Here is a 23,130-nt window from a genome sequence, read left to right as displayed (position 1 = left end):
AGCACCTAAAGGGGTTAATACAGGATGAGTAATTGAAGATATTTAAAGCATTCTGAGTGGATTGGTCACAGCTTGAGGATGAGAAGCAGTATGTACCGACTCCCTCTAATGTACCTAGCTACAGTCTATCTGTATAGGGAACAGATTATGCTATATCTATCCCTCTTCTCCATATAGTGTAGTTTTTATATATGTATTATGTGTATCTGCAGATGTAATATACTGCAACTAAATCACAAGATATTCAGTGTGAAAATAGATCATGCACTGCTCTTGTCTAACTCACTCTCTAGTTGCTTAAGCACTGTTGTTGTGGTTGTATACAGTTCCAGCCCACAGACACCCACACAGATGTGGATGTATGCAGTTCCAGCCCACAGACACACAGATGTGGATGTATACAGTTCCAGCCCACAGACACCCACACAGATGTGGATGTATACAGTTCCAGCCCACAGACACCCACACAGATGTGGATGTAAACAGTTCCAGCCCACACAGACATCCACACATATGTGGTTGTATACAGTTCCAGCCCACAGACACCCACACAGATGTGGATGTATACAGTTCCAGCCCACAGACACCCACACAGATGTGGATGTATACAGTTCCAGCCCACACAGACATCCACACAGATGTGGATGTATACAGTTCCAGCCCACACAGACATCCACACAGATGTGGTTGTATACAGTTCCAGCCCACAGACACCCACACAGATGTGGATGTATACAGTTCCAGCCCACACAGACATCCACACAGATGTGGATGTATACAGTTCCAGCCCACAGACACCCACACAGATGTGGATGTATACAGTTCCAGCCCACAGACACCCACACAGATGTGGATGTATACAGTTCCAGCCCACACATACATCCACACAGATGTGGATGTATACAGTTCCAGCCCACAGACACCCACACAGATGTGGATGTATACAGTTCCAGCCCACAGACACCCACACAGATGTGGTTGTATAAGGTTCCAGCCCACAGACACCCACACAGATGTGGATGTATACAGTTCCAGCCCACACAGACATCCACACAGATGTGGATGTATACAGTTCCAGCCCACACAGACATCCACACAGATGTGGTTGTATACAGTTCCAGCCCACAGACACCCACACAGATGTGGATGTATACAGTTCCAGCCCACACAGACATCCACACAGATGTGGATGTATACAGTTCCAGCCCACAGACACCCACACAGATGTGGATGTATACAGTTCCAGCCCACAGACACCCACACAGATGTGGATGTATACAGTTCCAGCCCACACAGACATCCACACAGATGTGGATGTATACAGTTCCAGCCCACAGACACCCACACAGATGTGGATGTATACAGTTCCAGCCCACAGACACCCACACAGATGTGGTTGTATACTGTTCCAGCCCACAGACACCCACACAGATGTGGATGTATACAGTTCCAGCCCACAGACACCCACACAGATGTGGATGTATACTGTTCCAGCCCACAGACACCCACACAGATGTGGATGTATACAGTTCCAGCCCACAGACACCCACACAGATGTGGTTGTATACAGTTCCATCCCACACAGACATGATCATAATATAATATGTACACACAACACACATCCTTATGTATTTGTCTTTCTCTCCGGAGTGCAGACACATACACTTCCAGCCTTTCCTTCCTTAGCTAGTGTCTATATTTAATGGCCCTGCACCTGTGAGTTCGGGGTGGGGGACATTGTGGGTCGCATGGCAGGATAACAAACATGTAGCCACTCCACCATGGCTCTCTGTCTACTCCGTCCGGACAACAACATCACCATAGACGGTTCTCCCTGCTTCCACTCCACCATGGCTCTCTGTCTACTCCGTCCGGACAACAACATCACCATAGACGGTTCCACTCCACCATGGCTTCCACTCCTCCGGACAACAACATCACCATGGCTCTCTGGCTCTCTCTACTCCGTCCGGACAACAACATCACCATAGACGGTTCTCCCTGCTTCCACTCCACCATGGCTCTCTGTCTACTCCGTCCGGACAACAACATCACCATAGACGGTTCTCCCTGCTTCCACTCCACCATGGCTCTCTGTCTACTCCGTCCGGACAACAACATCACCATAGACGGTTCTCCCTGCTTCCACTCCACCATGGCTCTCTGTCATCAACAACATCACCATAGACGGTTCTCCCTGCTTCCAAATGGCTGACTTACTGTTCTTCTTCTATTTGGGAAACTCTGAAAGTACTGTATGTTTGTCACAGGTGTCATTGGAAGTAGACCAAGGTGCAGCTTGGTGAGCGTGCATTTTCTTTATTTTAAGTAAAATGTCCCCAACAAAACAAGAAAATAACAAAACAACACTAAAGCTTAACAGGGCCAAGTGCCACAAACAAAGTTAACTACCCACACTGAAAGGAAGGAAAATGATTCCCAATCAGAGACAACGATAGACAGCTGTCCTTGATTGAGAACCATACCCGGCCAACACATAGAAACACAAATCATAGAAATAAAGGACATAGAATGCCCACCCCACATCACACCCTGACCTAACCAAATAGAGAAATAAAAAAGGCTCTCTAAGGCCAGGGCGTGACAGTATCCCCCCAAAGGTGCGGGCTCCGGCCGCAAAACCTGATCCTATAGGGGAGGGTTTGGGTGGGCATCGATCCGCGGTGGCGGCTCTAGTGCGGGACGTAGACCCCACTCCACCTCTGGCTCACCCCGCTTCGGTGGCACCTCTGGTATGAAGACCTCGCTGCCAACCCCAGACTGGGGACCATCTCTGAGGGCCCCGGACTGGGGACCCTCGTTGCTGGCCCCGGACTGGGCACTCTCGCTGCGGGCCTCGAACTGGGCACCCTCGTTGCTGGCCCCGGACTGGGCACCCTCGCTGCGGGCCTCGGACTGGGCACCCTCATTGCTGGCCCCGGACTGGGCACCCTCGTTGCGGGCCCCGGACTGGAGACCGTCTCTGGAGGCTCCAGACTGAAGGACGTCGCTGGAGGCTCCGGACTGGAGGCTGTCGCTGGAGGCTCCGGACTGGAGGCTGTCGCTGGAGGCTCCGGACTGGAGGCTGTCGCTGGAGGCTCCGGACTGAAAGACGTCGCTGGAGGCTCCGGACTGGAGGCCGTCGTTGGAGGCTTCGTGCCATGACTCCTCACTGGAGGCTTTGTGCCATGGATCATCACTGGAGGCTTCTTGCCATGGATCATCACTGGAGTCTTTGTGCCATGGATCATCACTGGAGGCTTCTTGCCAAGGATTATCACTGGAGGCTTCTTGCCAAGGATCATCACTGGAGGCTTCTTCCTGGGCGAAAGGCACAGGGGAGACACACAGGAGGCCTGGTCCTTGAAGCAGGCACAGGACTCACCGGGCTGGAGAGACACACAGTAGGCCTGGTGCGTAGAGTGGGTGTCGGATCCACAGAAGGTGCACAGGTGGTCTCGAGCGCAGAGCTGGCACAACCCGTTCTGGCTGGATGCCCACTTCCACCCGGAAAATGCGGGACGCTGGCTCAGAGCACACCGGCCTGTGAATGCTCACTCGAGACACCGTGCGCATCACCCCATAACTCAGTGCCTGACCAGTCACATGCTCCCCACGGTAAGCACGGGGAGTTGGCTCAGGTCTAAACTCCGACTCCGCCAATCTCCCCGTGTGCCCCCCCAAAAAAGGTTTTGGGGGCTGCCTCTCGTGCCTGCTTCGCTGACTTGCCTCCTCATATCGCCGCCGCTCCGCCTTAGCTGCCTCCATCTCCTCCATCGGATGGCGATACTCCCCGGCCTGCGTCCAGGGTCCCTTTCCGTCCAGGATCTCCTCCCATGTCCTGGAGTCCTCTTTAGCACACTGCTTGGTCCTTTGGTGGTGGGTAGTTCTATCATGGGTGTCGTTGGAAGTAGACCAAGGTGCAGTGTGGTGAGAGTACATTTTCTTTATTTTAAATAAAATGTCGCCAACATAACAATTAATAACAAAACAACCGTGAAGCTTAACAGGGCCAAGTGCCACAAACAAAGTTAACAACCCACACTGAAAGGAGGGAAAAAGGGCTACCTAAGTATGATTCCCAAACAGAGACAACGATAGACAGCTGTCCCTGATTGAGAACCATACCCGGCCAACACATAGAAACACAAATCATAGAAATAAAGGACATAGAATGCCCACCCAAATCACACCCTGACCAAACCAAAAAGAGACATGAAAAGGGTTCTCTAAGGTCAGGACCTGACAATGTTATTTCTGGGTTTCCCAAACTCTGTCCTGGGGCCATGCCTGGCTGCACGTTTTGTTTTTTGCACTAGCACCACACAACTGATTAAAATAGTCAAAGCTTGATGTTGAGTTGGGTATTTGAATCAGATGTGTAGTACTAGGACAAAAAACTAAACGTTCACCCAGAGGGCCCCAAGACCGAGTTTGGGAAACCCTGCTATATTGTATATTATACATTGGGTGGTTCTAATCCTGAATGCTGATTGGTTAAAACCACATTCCAGCCGGTGTCTATTCCACAAGTTACCACTGGCTAAATCTATGAAGTTAAAATGCCTATTTACTCTGTTCCATCTGGCTGCGCAATCCAGTGTCTCATCAGCCCAGCCAGGCAACGAACGACCAGCCGGCTGAGTTGTCATTGCCCAGGGATATTTCTTAGGAACCTGTTTTCAGTTCCTACTGCTTCCACTGGATGTCACCAGTCTTTGGAATTTGGTTGAGGTTATTCCTTTGTGCATTGAAGAAGTAGGCCAACTAGGAACTGGGTACACTTTTGTGAGTTGCGCAAGACGTGAAAAGTGGCGCTGGTTTGTTTTCATTCCTGTATTGAACACAGATTGCCCCGTCTAAAATTTGATCGAGTATTAACGTTTAAAAATACCTAAAGTGGTATTACAAAAGTAGTTTGAAATATTTTGGCAAAGTTTATAGGCAACGTTTTAACTATTTTGTAGTGACATTGCGTTTTTTGTAAGCTGTTTTTTTCTGGATCAAATGCGCTTTATAAATGGACATTTTGGATATATATGGAAGGAATTAATCGAACAAAAGGACCAATTGTGATGTTTATGGGACATATTGGAGTGCCAACAAAAGAAGCTCGTCAAAGGTAATGCATGTTTTATATTTTATTTCAGCGTTTTGTGTAGTGCCTGCAGGGTTGAAATATGCTAACCCCTTTGTATACTGCTGGTGCTATCATTAGATAATAGCTTCTTATGCTTTCGCCTGAAAAGCATTTTTAAAATCTGACATGTTGGTGTAGCTTTAATTGAGTATCTTACATGTGTTATTTAAGGAAAGTTTTAATTTTATAGTATTTTATTTGAATCTGGCGCTCTGCATTTTCCCTGGAAATTGGCCAGTTGAGATATTTGCGTCCCGACTATCCCTAATTAAACCCTTTACAATGAAGATCTGTGAAGTTATTTGTATTTTACCAATTATCTTTGAAAGACAGGGTCCTGAAAAAGGGGTTTATTTTTTTGTTGAGTATATATATCAATAAGTAAAATAAGAAAATAACATAACAATAAGGATAAGGTCAATGTGCAGGGGTACAGGTTAGTCAAGATCATTTGTAAAGTGACTATGCATAGATAATTGACAGCGAGTAGCAGCAGTGTCAAAACAAAGGGGGGAGGTCAATGTAAATAGTCCGGGACGTCAGGAAGCTTGGCCCCAGTGATGTACTGGGCCATACGCACTACCCTCTGTAGCGACTTACGGTCAGATGCCGAGCAGTTGCCGTACAAGGCAGTGATGCAACCGGTCAGGATGCTCTCGATGGTGCTGCTGTAGAACGTTTTGAGGATCTGGGGACCCATGCCAAATATTTTCACTCTCCTGAGGGGAAAAGGTGTTGTCTTGCCCTCTTCACGACTGTCTTGGTGTGTTTGGACCTTGATAGTTCGTTGGTGATATGGACACCAAGGAACTTAAAACTCTCGACCCCCTCATCTTCAGCCCCGTCAATGTTTTTGGGGGCCTGTTTGGCCCTCCTTTTCCTGTATGCCACAATCAGCTCCTTTGCCTTGATCACATTGAGGTAGAGGTTGTTGTCCTGGCCCCACACTGCCAGGTCTTTGATCTCCTCCCTATAGGCCGTCTCATCGTTGTCTGTGATCAGGCCTACCACTGTTCTGTCTCTACTACCCCTCCACCCTCTCTACCTTTACAACCCCTCCACCCTTTCTGTCTCTACTACCCCTCTACCCTCTCTGTCTAGAGACACCCCTCCACCCTCTCTGTCTCTACTACCCCTCCACCCTCTCTGTCTCTACTACCCCTCTACCCTCTCTGTCTCTACTACCCCTCCAACCTCTCTGTCTCTACTACCCTTCTACCCTCTCTGTCTCTACTACCCCTCCACCCTCTCTGTCTCTACTACCCCTCCACCCTCTCTGTCTCTCCTACCCCTCTACCCTCTCTGTCTCTACTACCCCTCCACCCTCTCTGTCTCTACTACCCCTCCACCCTCTCTGTCTCTAATACCCCTCTACCCTCTCTGTTTGGCCCTCCTTTTCCTGTATGCCACAATCAGCTCCTTTGCCTTGATCACATTGGGGTAGAGGTTGTTGTCCTGGCCCCACACTGCCAGGTCTTTGATCTCCTCCCTATAGGCCGTCTCATCGTTGTCTGTGATCAGGCCTACCACTGTTCTGTCTCTACTACCCCTCCACCCTCTCTGTCTCTACTACCCCTCCACCCTCTCTGTCTCTACTACCCCTCTACCCTCTCTGTCTAGAGACACTCCTCCACCCTCTCTGTCTCTACTACCCCTCCACCCTCTCTGTCTCTACTACCCCTCCACCCTCTCTGTCTCTACTACCCCTCTACCCTCTCTGTCTCTACTACCCCTCCAACCTCTCTGTCTCTACTACCCCTCTACCCTCTCTGTCTCTACTACCCCTCCACCCTCTTTGTCTCTACTACCCCTCCACCCTCTCTGTCTCTCCTACCCCTCTACCCTCTCTGTCTCTACTACCCCTCCACCCTCTCTGTCTCTACTACCCCTCCACCCTCTCTGTCTCTAATACCCCTCTACCCTCTCTGTTTATACTGCATATCTTCCACTCTGGGGAACCTTTCTAAGGTTAGCAGGGAGGGAGGGAGAGAGATTGCAAGTCAGTCAACTCCTCGCATGTGTGGGCCCTATGCTCTGCTCTTTACCCCAGGCTGGCTGTGGGGGGGTCTTCATGTTCCGCTGTATCCTGGAAAGGGCTATCTTTACTGGGCAGGCAGTGAGTAGGTTTGATGGATGGTTCATGGGCAGCTTGGAGAGAGAGAGATGAAGGCAGGCTAGAGTGTTGTATTTTGTTAGGGTGGCTTGGGAAGGCTGCAATGTCTATTTAATTGTAGCATATAATCTATGAAAGCCACCTACAGCTGCAGCCTAGTTCTGCCATATACCCTTTTAGAATGCATTATGTTGGAATGATGGAATTGTCACATTAGCGCCCCCCTCTTCCACCTCATATCTAGCCCCAGCCCATGTCCTCTCCTCAGTGATTTATCAAAGCAGCCCTTGTCCTTTCTGCAGTGATTTATCAAAACAGCCCATGTTCTCCCTGCAATGCTTTATCAAAACAGCCCATGTCCTCTCTGCAGTCCTGTGCTTTATCAAAACCGCCCATGTCCTCTCTGCAGTGCTGTGCTTTATCAAAACAGCCCATGTCCTCTCTGCAGTCCTGTGCTTTATTAAAACAGCCCATGTCCTCTCTGCAGTGCTTTATCAAAACAGCCCATGTCCTCTCTGCAGTCCTGTGCTTTATCAAAACAGCCCATGTCCTCTCTGCAGTCCTGTGCTTTATTAAAACAGCCCAGGTCCCCTCTGCAGTGCTTTATCAAAACAGCCCATGTCCTCTCTGCAGTGCTGTATCAAAACAGCCCATGTCCTCTCTGCAGTGCTTTATCAAAACAGTCCATGTCCTCTCTGCAGTGCTGTATCAAAACAGCCCATGTCCTTTCTGCAGTGATTTATCAAAACAACCCATGTCCTTTCTGCAGTGCTTTATCAAAACAGCACATGTCCTCTCTGCAGTGCTTTATCAAAACAGCCCATGTCCTTTCTGCAGTGATTTATCAAAACAACCCATGTCCTCTCTGCAGTGCTTTATCAAAACAGCCCATGTCCTTTCTGCAGTGATTTATCAAAACAGCCCATGTCCTCTCTGCAGTGCTTTATCAAAACAGACCATGTCCTCTCTAAAGTGATTTACTAAAACAGCCCATGTCCTCCCTGCAGTGCTGTATCAAAACAGCCCATGTCCTCTCTGCAGTGCTTTATCAAAACAGCCCATGTCCTCTCTGCAGTGCTATGCTGTATTAAAACAACCCCTGTCCTCTCTGCAGTGCTGTATCAAAACAGCCCATGTCCTCTCTGCAGTGCTTTATCAAAACAGCCCATGTCCTCTCTGCAGTGCTTTATCAAAACAGCCCATGTCCTCTCTGCAGTGCTTTATCAAAACAGCCCATGTCCTCTATACTCTCTCGGTTTAGGTCTGCATCTTGGGGGGGGGGGGTACTGTCACGTTGTGACCATAGTTCTTGTGTGTTTTCCTTGTTTTAGTGTTGGTCAGGACGTGAGCTGGGTGGGCATTCTATGTTGTGTGTCTAGTTTGTCTATTTCTATGTTTGGCCTGATATGGTTCTCAATCAGAGGCAGGTGTTGGTCATTGTCTCTGATTGGGAACCATATTTAGGTAGCCTGTTTTGTGTTGGGATTGGTGGGTGATTGTTTCCTGGCTCTGTCTTCTCTGCACCAGATAGGACTGTTTTTGGGTTTTGCCACGTTTATTGTTTTGTAGTGTGTTCATGTGTTGAGATTCTGTTATTAAAAAAACATGGACACTTACCACGCTGCGCATGGGTCCTCCGATCCTTCTCGCCTCTCCTCCTCAGACGACGAGGAGGAGGAAAACTCTTACACCATGTCCTCTCTGCAGTGCTTTATCAAAACAGCCCATGTCCTCTCTGCAGTGCTTTATCAAAACAGCCCATGTCCTCTCTGGGTTGATGTACTGTATCAAAACAGGGCCAGATGAGGAAATGGATGTGAGTGCAGTGGCCTGACTTAACACAGTCCTGCAGACGTGTGTGTACCTGTGTGTGTGTCTGTGTGTGTGTGTGTGTGACTGTCTACGTGTGTGTGTCTATATGTACTGCGCAGAGGGGGATTATGGACTGGCTGTGGGAGGCTGCTGCCGGTAGAAACTCTGAGCCCCAGCCGCCGCAATCCCTGCCCACTCTCTCTTATGAACCGAGCTAACAAACACATGTACATGCGCTCAATCTCGTCTGCCTATGCCCAGTAGAACCCCCAGGGAGCTCAGGCTTGGTAATTGATGGGCGAGTGTTTGTGTGTGGGGGGGGGGGGGGGGTTAGAGTGCCATGGGTGAACGGATGTAAATGCTCCATGTGCCCACAAAGCTGTAACTCAGGACTCTCCTGGTCTTGTACTGCAGTATTCAGCAACCTGATAACATGGTGTTACTGCACGCACGCACACGCACACACACACACACACACACACACACACACACACACACACACACACACACACACACACACACACACACACACACACACACACACACACACACACGTCTACAGGACTGCGTTTATAAGCCAGGCCACTGCAGTTCCATCCCATTTCCTCATCTGGTCCTGTTTTGATAAAGCAGCCATTACGTTTTCAGCTCCTGAGAGCCATTAATGCAAAAGCATCCCTCTCCTCTTTTGCTCAAATCAATACTGTACAGTGTGTGTGTGTGTGTGTGTGCCTGTTTGTCAGTGGAGGCTGGTGAGAAGAGATATGGGAGGAAATCCTCATAATGGCTGGAATGGAATTCCTGGAACAGATTCCAATGTAGTTTCCATATGTTTGATGTGTTTAAAATTGTTCCATTTATACCATTCCGGCATTTGGTATGAGCCCGTCCATAGCTCCTCCCACCAGCCTTCTCTGGTGTGTGTATGTGTGTGTGTGTGTGTGTGTGTGTGTGTGTGTGTGTGTGTGTGTGTGTGTGTGTGTGTGTGTGTGTGTGTGTGTGTGTGTGTGAATGTACTGTCACTGATATGGTTTCACGCTGCCATAGCATACTGTAAAATGGTTTCAGTCCAGTATGAAGGCTGACAGTTTGTTGTGTTGTGTTGTTCTCTTCCAGATTGACTTGGAGCCTGAGGGGAAGGTGTACGTCATCATGGACCTGTCTGGATCCTCTAGTGAAGGTAAGGCGTTTTCTCTTTCAATTACATTACATTCAATTTAAGGGCTTCATTGGTATGGAAAACATATGTTAACATATTAATATAAGCAGGTGAAATGGAAAATGAACAGAAGTGAAATTAACAATAAAAAAAATAACAGTAAACATTACACTCACAAAGGAAGAATAAAGACATTTCAAATGTCATATTATGTCTGTATACGGTGTTGTAGTGATGTGCAAATAGTTAAAGTACAAAAGGGAAAATAAATGAACATGAATATAGGTTGTATTTACAATGGTGTTTGTTCTTCCCTGGTTGTCCTTTTCTTCCTGCTGCGATGGCACACTGTGGTATTTCACCCAATAGTAATGGGAGTTTATCAAAATTGGGTTTGTTTTCAAATTCTTTGTGGATCTGTGTAATCTGAGGGAAATATGTGTCTCTAATATGGTCATACAGCTGGCAGGAGTTTAGGAAGTGCAGCTCAGTTTCCACCTCAAACTGTGGGCAGTGTGCACATAGCCTGTCTTCTCTTGAGAGCCAGGTTTGCCTACTGTGTCCTTTCTCAATAGCAAGGCTATGCTCACTGAGTCTGTACATAGTCAAAGCTTTCCTTAAGTTTGGGTCAGTCACAGTGGTCAGGTATTCTGCCACTGTGTACTCTCTGTTTAGGGCCAAATAGCATTCTAGTTTGCTCTGTATTTTAAAAATTCTTTCCAATGTCTCAAGAAATAATATTTTTGTTTTTTAATTATCTGGTTGGGTCTAATTGTGTTGCCGTCCTGTTCATAAACACAAACAGACCCCACAGAGCCCCGGGACCAGCTTGCTTAGGGGACTGTCTCTCTCTGCCTCTCCCTTTCTCCCCATCTCTCTCTTGCTCTCTTTCTCTCTCTCTCTCTTTCTGTTCCCCTTTCTCTGCCCCCCACTCTCTCTCTCTCTCTCTCTTGCTCTCTCTTGCTCTCTTTCTCTCTCTCTGTCTCTTTCTGTTGCCCTTTATCTGCCCCCCCCCCTCTCTCTCTCTCTCTCTCTCTCTCTCTCTCTCTCTCTCTCTCTCTCCCTGTCCCTCTCTCGATTCAATTAAATTCAAAGTGCTGTATTGGCATGGGAAACATGTTTACATTGCCAAAGAAAGTGAAATCGATAATAAACATTTTACTTACAAAAGTTCAAAAGAAATAGAGACATTTCAAATGTCATATTACGGTGAAATACAGTGTTGTAATGATGTGCAAACACTTAGAGTACGAAAGGGAAAATAAATAAACATAAATATGGGATGTATTTACAATGGTGTTTGCTCTTCACCTGTTGCCCTTTTCTTGTGGCAACAGGTCACTAATCTTACTGCTGTGATTGCACACTTAGTGGTATTTCTCTCTGTCTCTCTCTCTCGCCCACTCTCTCTCTCTCTCTCTCTCTCTCTGCCGTCCCACCCATCCTATCCTTCTCCTGGAAGCTGATCAGAGCCCCTAAAAGGAGAAGACCCTCTCATCTGTCTGTTCCTCTCTTCATTCGGTCACCCCGAGGGTCTCATTTCAGGTGGCTTGATCACTCAACATGATCTCACTGATGTGTCACTCCAACAGGTGGGAGGGGGGGGGGGGGTTCCAGGAGTATGGGTGTGGCCAAGGGTGTGGGTGTGTCCAGGGGGGGTGAGTATGTCCAGGGGGGTGGGTGTGTCCCGGGGGGGTGGTTTCAATTATCTATTTTGTTTCTCGCTCCTTTGTTCTCTTCTCTCTCTCTCCTTAATGTGACAGTCAGAGAAGTCTACATGAGTTAAAAGAACGGCTTGATAATCATTGTTACATAAGGAAATGGACAATTAGCATTTCCTGTGACTGTTAGTAGCGTTAGTGACTCACTGGAAAGTAGGAGTAAAAATAAGCCAGAATGGCAACCATTGGTCTGTCTCTGTCAACAATAATAATACACTGACATTCATCATGAACTACTTCATCATAAGTACTCTGATTACTTCATTACCATTATCATGAATTAGTGTATCACACCCGCACAGTCAACGTTTTTCCTGGGATGGATAAGGTTAGGGTTCGGTTCCCTTTACACCTGATGAGTGAATTAACTGTACATATTCAAATATAAATCCATTGTTGTAAAATATGATTTGCTTTGATACTAAGAGACATTCATGTCCTTTTATCCTAGCTAGATAGGTCAGAACAAAGGTAGTGTCCTCAGTACCTGTAATATAAAACAGGGTAGTGTAGGGATCAAGGGAGGTGCTTTCCTCTGTCTCTGGCTTATTGCTACATGGTTATTAATTCATGCTATATAACCCTGGCTGTAGCCCTCGGCTGTACGATTCTCTCTTTCAATGCCCCTTTTACATATTAATTGATTATTCAATTGTATATAAGTAGAGACCCCAGTTTTCTGAGAAATAGTCTGACAATGTCTGCTGCTTTTAATAGACCACAGTCATTTAATTGATAAGAGAGGACAAGAGGACGAGAGCACTGTGCTCTTAATTAGAGGTTGACCGATTAATCGGAATGGCCAATTAATTATGGCCGATTTCAAGTTTTCATAGCAATCAGAAATGGGTATTTTGGATGACGATTTTGCCGATTTATTTTTTTTATTCTTCTTTTTTTACACCTTTATTTAATCTTTATTTAATTAGGCAAGTCAGTTAAGAACACATTCTTATTTTCAATGACGGCCTAGGAACAGTGGGTTAACTGCCTTGTTCAGGGGCAGAAAGACATATTTTTACCTTGTCAGCTCAGGGATTCAATCTTGCAACCTTACGGTTAACTAGTCCAACGCTCTAACCACCTGCCTCACGAGGAGCCCGCCTGTTACGCGAATGCAGTAAGAAAACAAGGTAAGGTGCTAGCTAGCATTAAACTTAATCAATCATAATCACTAGTTATAACTACACATGGTTGATGATATTACTAGTTTATCTAGTGTGTCCTGCGTTGCATATAATCGATGCAGTGCGCATTCGTGAATAAGGACTGTCGTTGCTCCAACGTGTACCTAACCATAAACACCAATGCCTTTCTTAAAATCAATACACAGAAGTGTATATTTTTAACCTGCATATTTAGCTAAAAGAAATCCAGGTTCGCAGGTAATATTAACCAGGTGAAATTGTGTCCCTTCTCTTGCGTTCATTGCACACAAGAGTCAGTGTATATGCAACAGTTTGGGACGCCTGGCTCATTGCGAACTAATTTGCCAGAATTTTACGTAATTATGACATAACATTGAAGGTTGTGCAATGTAACAGGAATATTTAGACTGATGGATGCCACCCGTTAGATAAAATACGGAACGGTTTCGTATTTCACTGAAAGAATAAACGTCTTGTTTTCGAGATGATTGTTTCCAGATTCGACCATATTAATGACCTTAGGCTCGCATTTCTGTCACGCCCTGGCCTTAGTTATCTTTGTTTTCTTTATTATTTTGGTTAGGTCAGGGTGTGACATGGGGATTTTATGTGTTTTTCCCTTGTCTAGGGGTTTGTATGTTTATGGGGCTGTGTCCTGTCTAGGTAAATTGTATGTCTATGGTTGCCTAGATTGGTTCTCAATTAGAGGCAGCTGTCTATCATTGTCTCTGATGGGGAACCATATTTAGGCAGCCAAATTCTTTGGGTATTTTGTGGGTGATTGTTTCCTGTGTCAGTTTTTGTGCCACACGGAACTGTTTTGTTGCCAGTTCACTTTATTATTTTGTATTTTGTGTTCATGTTTAGTTTTTCTTATTAAAAACCATGGACACCTACCACGCTGCATATTGGTTCGATCCTTGTTTCACCTCTTCAGAGGAAGAGAAGGAAATCTGCCATGACAATTTCTGTGTGTTATGTTATAATTAAGTCTATGATTTAATAGAGCAGTCTGACTGAGCGATAGTAGGCACCAGCAGGCTCATAAGCATTCATTCAAACAGCACTTTCGTGTCACGGTTTTCTATAGGTGAAAGAGAGTCAGACCAAAATGCGGCGTGGCTATTGCGATCCATGTTTAATGAAAACAAAGTGAACACGAACCAAATACAAAAACAATAAACGTAATACGAAAACCGAACACTGGTGCTAATAACACACGACAGAAAAAGGACATAAGGACTGTCAGGACCCGGTTTTGAACCTGGGTCTCCGGAGTGAGAAACAGTCACTTAACCAACTGAGCCACAGAAGAACCCAGAAGATGAGGCAGACACAGCAGTACTTAAGACGGTGTATTTAATAAAGAAAAAATCCTAAAATACAAAAAATGGCAAATCCAAAAGGTGGTAGGTAAAACACAAAAAGACCTCAAAAGAAACTCACCAAAAATAAACAAAAACAAAAAACAGAATACCACAAGAACGTCACCCGGAATCGACAAGAGCACACAGAACACTAGGGCAGGGTGCTAACATACAAACACAGAGCACAGAACTGAGGGAAACAAAGGGTTTAAATACAATCAGGGGAAACGAGACACAGGTGCAAATAATAATGGGGATCAAGGGAAAAACATAGGGACAAAAAGCACAATGGGGGCATCTACTGACCAAAACCCGGAACAACCCTGGCCAAATCCTGACAAAGGACAATCACCCACAAAACCCAACACCAAACAGGCTACCTAAATATGGTTCCCAATCAGAGACAATGACTAACACCTGCCTCTGATTGAGAACCATATCAGGCCAAACACAGAAACAGACAAACTAGACACACAACATAGAATGCCCACTCAGATCACACCCTGACCAAACAAACCATAGAAACATACAAAGCAAACTATGGTCAGGGTGTGACATTTCGTGTATTTTGCCAGCAGCTCTGCTGTTTATGACTTCAAGCCTATCAACTCCCGAGATTAGGCTGTTGTAGCGATGTGATGTGAAATGGCTAGCGAGTTAGCGGGGTGTGCACTAATAGCGTTTCAAACTTCACTCGCTCTGAGACTTGGAGTAGTTGTTCCCCTTGCTCTGCATGGGTAACGCTGCTTCGAGGGTGGCTGTTGTCGTTGTGTTCGTGGTTCGAGCCCAGGTAGGAGCGAGGAGAGGTACGGAGGCTTTACTGTTACACTGGCAATAATAAAGTGCCAATAAGAACATCCAATAGTCAAAGGTATATGAACTACAATTGGTATAGAGAGAAATAGTCCTCTAATTCCTATAATAACTACAACCTAAAACTTCTTACCTGGGAATATTGAAGACTCACGTTAAAAGGAACCACCAGCTTTCATATGTTCTCATGTTCTGAGCAAGGAACCTCTTGAAACTAGGGGGCACTATTATCATTTATGGAAAAATAACGTTCCTTAAATAAAGGGGCTATTTTGTCAGGACAAGATGCTAGAATATGCATATAATTGACAGCTTAGGATAGAAAACACTAACGTTTCCAAACTGTGAAAATATTATCTGTGAGTATAACAGAACTGATATTGCAGGCGAAAGCCCATGAAAAATCCAATCAGGAAGGGACTCTTATTTAGAAACCTCTGTGTTCCTATGCGTCCCTATTGAGCAGTGAATGGGATATCAACCAGATTCCTTTTTTTATTGCTTCCCTAATGTGTCTAGTGTCACAATACATAGTTTCAGGCTTTTATTTTGAAAAATAAGCATGAAGGACCACATTGCGTCAGTGGTCAGGTGGTGGCTCTCAGAGTGATTTGTGCGTAATAGATAAAGGCGCCCATTGTGCCTCTCGCTCCTACTTGGAAGCCAACTGGCCCGGTTGATATATTATCGAATAGATATTTGAAAAACACCTTGAGGATTGATTATAAAAAAACGTTTACCATGTTCCTGTCGATAATATGGATCAAATTTGGAATATTTTTCGCCGTTGTCGTGACCGCAGTTTCCGGTGGATTTCTCAACCAAACGTGAAGAACAAAAGGAGGTATTTCGGCTATAAAAATAATCTTTATGGGACAAAATGAACATTTGCTGTCTAACTGGGAGTCTTGTGAGTGAAAACATCCGCAGCTCATCAAAGATAAACAATTTAATTTGGTTGCTTTTCAAAGTTTCGTGACCAAGTTGCCGACTGCTAGCTGGACATAATGCTATGCTAGGCTATCGATAAACTTACACAAATGCTTGTCTTGCTTTGGCTGTAAAGCATAATTTCAAAATCTGAGATGACAGGGTGATTAACAAAAGGCTTAGCTGTGTTTCACTATATTTCACTTGTGATTTCATGAATATGAATATTTTCTAGTAATATTTTGTGTCCTTTGCGTTATGCTAATTATTGTCAGTTGATGAAAATTCTCCCGGATCTGGGATGGGTAGTTCCAGGAGTTAATTAAAGCTTTCTTACATGGCACATATTAGCTTTCTTACATGGCACATGTTGCACTTTTACTTTCTTCTCCAACACTTTGTTTTTGCATTATTTAAACCAATTTGAACATGTTTCATTATTTATTTGAGGCTAAATAGATTTTATTGATGTATTATATTAAGTTAAAATAAGTGTTCATTCAGTCTTGTTGTAATTGTCATTATTACAAATACATTGTAAAAATCGGCCGATTAATCGGTGTCGACTTTTTTTTCGTCCTCCAATAATCGGTATTGGTATCGGCGTTGAAAAATCATTAATGTGTACTGTGTATGTACAGTTGAAGTATGACGTTTACATACACCTTAGCCAATACATTTACACTCAGTTTTTCACAATTCCTGACATTTAATCCTATTAAAAATTCCTTGTCTTAGGTCAGTTAGGATCACCACTTTATTTTAAGAATGTGAAATGTCAGAATAATAGTAGAGAGAAAGATTTTTTTCAGCTTTTATTGCTTTCATCATATTCCCAGTGGGTGAGAAGTTTACAAACACTCAATTAGTGTTCGGTAGCACTGCCTTTAATTTGATTAACTTTGGTCAAACGTTTCGGGAAGCCTTCCACAAGCTTCCCACAATAAGTTGGTTGAATTTTGGCCCATTTCTCCTGACAGAGATGGCGTAACTGAATCAGGTTTGTAGGCCTCCTTGCCCACACTCGTTTTTTCAGTTCTGTCCACAAATGTTCTATAGGATTGAGGTCAGGGCTTTGTGATGGCCACTCCAATACCTTGACTTTGTTGTCATTAAACCATTTTGCCACAACTTTGGAAGTATGCTTGGGGTCATTGTCCATTTGGAAGACCGATTTGCGACCAAGCATTAACTTCCTGACTGATGTCTTGAGATGTTGCTTCAATCTATCCACATAATTTTCCTCCCTCATGATGCCATTTATTTTGTGAAGTCAACCAGTCCCCCCTGCAGCAAAGCACCACTACAACAGGATGCTACCACCCCCATGCTTCACGGTTGGGATGGTGTTCTTCGGCTTGCAAGGTTTGCTTCAATATATCCACATACTTTTCCTTGCTTGCTGAGTGGCCTTTCAGGTTATGTCGATATAGGACTCGTTTTACTGTGGATATAGATACTTTTGTACCTGTTTCCTCCAGCATCTTCACAAGGTCCTTTGCTGTTGTTCTGGGATTGATTTGTACTTTTCACACCAAAGTACGTTCATCTCTAGGAGACAGAACAAATCTTTTTTTTGTTGTATTGTTTGTACAGATGCACGTGGTACCTTCAGGCGTTTGGAAATTGCTCCCAAGGACGAACCAGACTTGTGGAGGTCTACAATTTTTTTCTGAGGTCTTGGCTGATTTCTTTTGATTTTACCATGATGTCAAGCAAAGAGGCACTGAGTTTGAAGCTAGGCCTTGAAACACATCCAGGACACCTACACCACCCGATGTTACAGGAAGGCCATAAAAATCATCAAGGACAACAACCACCCGAGCCACTGCCTGTTCACCCCGCTATCATCCAGAAGGCGAGGTCAGTACAGGTGCATCGAAGCTGGGACCGAGAGACTGATAAACAGCTTCTATCTCAAGGCCATCAGACTGTTAAACAGCCACCACTAACATTGAGTGGCTGCTGCCAACACACTGACTCAACTCCAGCCACTTTAATAATGGGAATTGATGGGAAATGATGTCAAATAAAAAAGTTTGTTAACAAAATGTTTTAGAGTGGTTGAAAAACGAGTTTTAAAATGACCTCAACCTAAGTTTTTGTAAACTTCTGACTTCAACTGTAGATGTGTGTGCACATGTTAGAGTGAGTGTCTGTGTTTGTGTTTGTGTGACCTCACATTTACCCCACAATAATTCTTCTTCTTCCTAGGTAGTGTATCCCTTTCCCACTACTTGTGTTGCACTCATTCACTGCATTGATGAGCTGTGTCAAGTCCACAGTCAATACAAGGGATCAATATGTAGAACAGATCTCTGGTTTTCGGTGTAATCTCCTGCTAGACTGGCGGGTTAAAGACGTCTAGGAACACAACGTTCTGACCCACACAAACATGTGTTCTGGCTGTGTTATAACTGCGTTGTAAATGTGTTCTAGCTGTGTTATAACTGTTCTAGCTGTGTTACAACTTGTTATACATGTATTCTAGCTGAGTTATAACTGTGTTCTAGCTGTGTTATAACTGTGTTCTACCTGTGTTATAACTGTTCTAGCTGTGTTACAACTTGTTATACATGTGTTCTAGCTGTGTTATTATTGTGTTCTAGCTGTGTTAAAACTGTGTTACAGCTGTATTACAACTGTGTTACAACTGTGCTATAACTGTGTTACGGCTGTGTCATAGCTATCTTCTAGCTGTGTTATTATTGTGTCCTAGCTGTGTTATTATCGTGTTCTAGCTGTGTTATAACTGTGTTATAGTTGCATTATAATTGTGCTATAGCCGTGTTGTAACTGTTTTACATCTATGTTACAACTGTGTTACAACTGTGCTATAACTGTGTTACAGCTGTGTCATAGCTATCTTCTAGCTGTGTTTTAACTGTGTTCTAGCTCTGTTATAACTTGTGTTGCAACTGTGTTATAACTTTGTTACAGCTGTGTCAAAACTGTTCTAGTTGTATTATAACTGTGTTACAGCTGTGTCATAGCTATCTTATAGATGTGTTATAACTGTGTTCTAGCTCTGTTATAACTTGTGTTGCAACTGTGTTATAACTTTGTTACAGCTGTGTCAAAACTGTTCTAGTTGTATTATAACTGTGTTATAGCTGCATTATAATTGTGTTATAGCTGTGGTTATAAATGTGTTATAGCTGTTTTATAACTATTTTACAGCTGTGTTACAACTGTGTTATAATTGTGTTACAGCTGTGTCATAGCTGTGTCCTAGCTGTGTTATAAATGTGTTATAGTTGTGTTATAACTGTGTTACAACTGTGTCCTAGCTTTGATATTATTGTGTTATTGATGTGTTACAGCTGTTTTTGGCTTTGTTATAGCTGTGTTACAGCTGTGTCATAGCTGTGTTATAGCTGTGTTATAACTGTGTTACAACTGTGTCCAAGCTGTGTTATAGCTGTGTTATAACTGTTACAGCTGTTTTTGGCTTTGTTATAGCTTTGTTACAGCTGTGTTATAACTGTGCTATAGTTGTGTTATAACTGTGTTACAACTGTGTCCTAGAGTTGATATTACTGTGTTATTGCTGTGTTATAGCTGTGTTATAACTGTGTTACAGCTGTTTTTGGCCTTGTTGTATCTGTGTTATAGCTGTGTTATAACTGTGTTATAGCTGTGTTATAGCTGCATTGTAGCTGCATTATAGCTGCGTTGTAGATGTGTTGTAGCTCGTTATAGCTGGGGTTGTGGCTTTAGTTGGTCAAAGCTCTGCTTAAGGTCAAAGCATCAAGTTGGAGAAGTGTTAATAAAGAATGGCAGAGTACAGACAGATGCTCTGTCATCCATGTTGAGAGTATGCCCAACTTGCTAAGTGAAGAACAGAAGAGAGGGAAGGGAGAGTGAGATGGAGAGAGAGAGAAATGAGAGTGAGATGGAGAGAGAGAGAAAGGAGAGGGAGAGAAATGAGAGAGAGATGGAGAGGGAGAGAAAGAAGAATGAGGGAAAATTAGAGAGAGATTGAGAAGGAGAGAAAGAAGAGTGAGGGAAAATTAGAGAGAGATGGAGAGAAAGAGGGAGAGAAAGGAGAGAGGCAAAATGAGAAAGAGATGGAGTGGAAGAGAAAAGAGAGGGAGAGAAAGGAGAGTAAGGGAAAATGACAGATATATGGAGAGGGAGAAATAGGAGAGGGAGAAATAGGAGAGGGGGAAAAGGAGAGTGAGGGAAAATGACAGATATATGGAGAGGGAGAAATAGGAGAGGGAGAAATAGGAGAGTAAGGGAAAATGACAGATATATGGAGAGGGAGAAATAGGAGAGTAAGGGAAAATGACAGATATATGGAGAGGGAGAAATAGGAGAGGGAGATAAAGGAGAGTGAGGGAAAATGACAGATATATGGAGAGGGAGAAATAGGAGAGGGGGAAAAGGAGAGTGAGGTGAAATGAGAGAGCGGTGGAGAGGGAGAAAAATGAGAGGGAGAAATAGGAGAGGGAGAGAAAGGAGTGTGAGCAGCTTGTTTTGTACTAAAGGAGCTGGCAGGCATCTGTGACGAGACTCACTGGCTGCCTGCCTCCCGTCAGTACTGGTCTACATCAACAAGCCCTTAAACAATCACACACACACACGCACACACACACGCACGCATGCACGCACACACACACACACACACACACACACATGCAGAAAGAAAGCACAAATGAGTTAGTAAGAAAGCACAGTCAGTAAGTATAGGTATGTAGAGTTTTAGAGTGATATAAAAGTAAACAGTATTTCTATGTGTCAGACAGATTTGAGTTATGAATGATTGTGCCCACGCCTGTGCTCACTCCAAGGACAAGTAGACTTTTCTCAGGTTCAGCTTTGAAACCAGTGCCACAGAGCCAGCCACTATTAACCCCAATCCATCAACCACTTGTCCTTTCTTCAGCTGAAACACTTACTAACCTCACTGTCTTCACAGATCCGATCAGGTTTTAAATGATGAGGCCATTCTGTGTGGGGTATACATTTATAATATCAGAGGTGAAGCTATGACCTTACCTAGTAGATACACTATACAGTATATATACAAAAGTATGTGGACACCCCTTCAAATGAGTGGCTTCGCTATTACAGCCACATCTGTTGCTGACAGGTGTATAAAATCAGGCACACAGCCATGCAATCTCCATAGACATCATAGGATGCCATCTTTCCAACAAGTCAGGTTGTCAAGTTTCTGCCCTGCTAGAGCTGCCCTGGTCAACTGTAAGTGCTGTTATTGTGAAGTGGAAACGTCTAAGAGCAACAACGGCTCAGCCACAATGTGGTATGACACACAAGTTCACAGAATGGGGCCGACGAGTGCTGAAGCGCGTAGAAATTGTCTGTCCTTGGTTGCAACACTCACTACAAGTTCCAAACTGCATCTGGAAGCAACGTCACCACAATAACTATTCATGAAATGAAAATGACTTCATGAAATGACTTTCCATGGTCGAGCAGCCGCACACAAGCCTAAGATCACCATGAGAAATGCCAAGCGTTGGCTGGAGAGGTGTAAAGCTCTTTGACATTGGACTCTGGAGCAGTGGAAACACGATCTCTGGAATGATGAATCACGCTTCACAATCTGGCAGTCCCAGGGACTAATCTGGGTTTGGCGGATGCCAGGAGAACGCTACCTGCCCCAATGCATAGTGCCAATTGTAAAGTTTGGGGGAAGAGGAATAATGGTCTGGGGCTGTTTTTCATGGTTCGGGCTAGGCCCCTTAGTTCCAGTGAAGGAAAATCTTAATGCTACAGCGTGCAATGACATTCTATAGTTTGGGGAAGGACTTCACTAATGCTCTTGTGGCTGAATGGAAGCATGTTCCCTCAGCAATGTTCCAACATCTTGTGTAAAGCCTTCCCAGAAGAGTGAAGTCTGTTATACTGTACAGCGAAGGGGGAACCAACTTTGTAATGAGATGTTTTGATGAGGAGGTGTTCATATACTGTTGGTCATCTAGTGTATGTACTGGAAGGGCAATTTTAGAATCCACAATTTTATGTTCACTTCTCCTTAATGCAACTGCTTTGTCAGATTTCAAAAAGCTTTACCGAAAAAGCACACCATGCAATAATCTGAATACAGAGCAGAAGGGTTTTTTGGAGCGTTTGACAGTGATAATGGGTGGTCGTTTGACCGCGAACCCGTAGCGGATACAGGCAATGAGGCAGTGATCGCTGAGATCCTGATTGAAGACAGCGGAGGTGTATTTGGAGGGCCAGTTGATCAGGATAATGTCTATGACGGTGCCCATGTTTACAGATTTAGGGTTGTACCTGGTAGGTTCCTTGATGATTTGTGTGAGATTGAGGGCATCTAGCTTAGATTGTAGGACTGCAAGGGTGTTAAGCATATCCCAGTTTAGGTCACCTAACAGAACAAACTCTGAAGCTAGATGGGGGGCGATCAATTCACAAATGGTGTCCAGGGCACAGCTGGGAGCTGAGGGGTGTCGGTAGCAGGCGGCAACAGTGAGAGACTTATTTCTGGAGAGATTAATTTTTAAAATTAGAAGTTCGAACTGTTTGGGTATGGACCTGGAAAGTATGACATTACTTTGCAGGCTATCTCTGCAGTAGACTGCAACTCCTCCCCCTTTGGCAATTATATCTTGATGGAAAATGTTATAGTTGGGTATGGAAATCTCAGAATTTTTGGTGGCCTTCCTAAGCCAGGATTCAGACACGGCAAGGACATCAGGGTTAGCAGAGTGTGCTAAAGCAGTGAGTAAAACAAACTTAGGCAGGAGGCTTCTGATGTTGACATGCATGAAACCAAGGCTTTTTCGATCATAGAAGTCAAGAAATGAGGGTGCCTGGGGACATGCAGGGCCTGGGTTTACCTCCACATCACCCGCGGAATAGAGGAGGAATAGGTTGAGGGTGCGGCTAAAGGCTATCAAAACTGGTCGCCTCGAGCGTTGGGGACAAAGA

General features: G+C 44.5%; 1 protein-coding gene across 2 annotated transcripts in view; it reads left to right on the top strand.

Annotated features, from left to right (window-relative positions):
* Positions 1-23,130, top strand: part of LOC135511879 (protein kinase C epsilon type) — a 282,479-nt gene that overhangs the window by 59,722 nt on the left and 199,627 nt on the right. For both annotated transcript variants that reach the window (XM_064933385.1, XM_064933383.1), the window contains one exon: positions 10,182-10,245. In XM_064933385.1, coding sequence (XP_064789457.1) covers positions 10,182-10,245 — 64 coding nt within the window. The remainder of the gene's footprint in view (positions 1-10,181; positions 10,246-23,130) is intronic.

This window comes from Oncorhynchus masou, chromosome 24 (assembly GCF_036934945.1).
Source record: "Oncorhynchus masou masou isolate Uvic2021 chromosome 24, UVic_Omas_1.1, whole genome shotgun sequence".
Lineage (NCBI taxonomy): Eukaryota > Metazoa > Chordata > Actinopteri > Salmoniformes > Salmonidae > Oncorhynchus > Oncorhynchus masou.
This window is presented reverse-complemented; position numbering and strand designations above follow the sequence as displayed.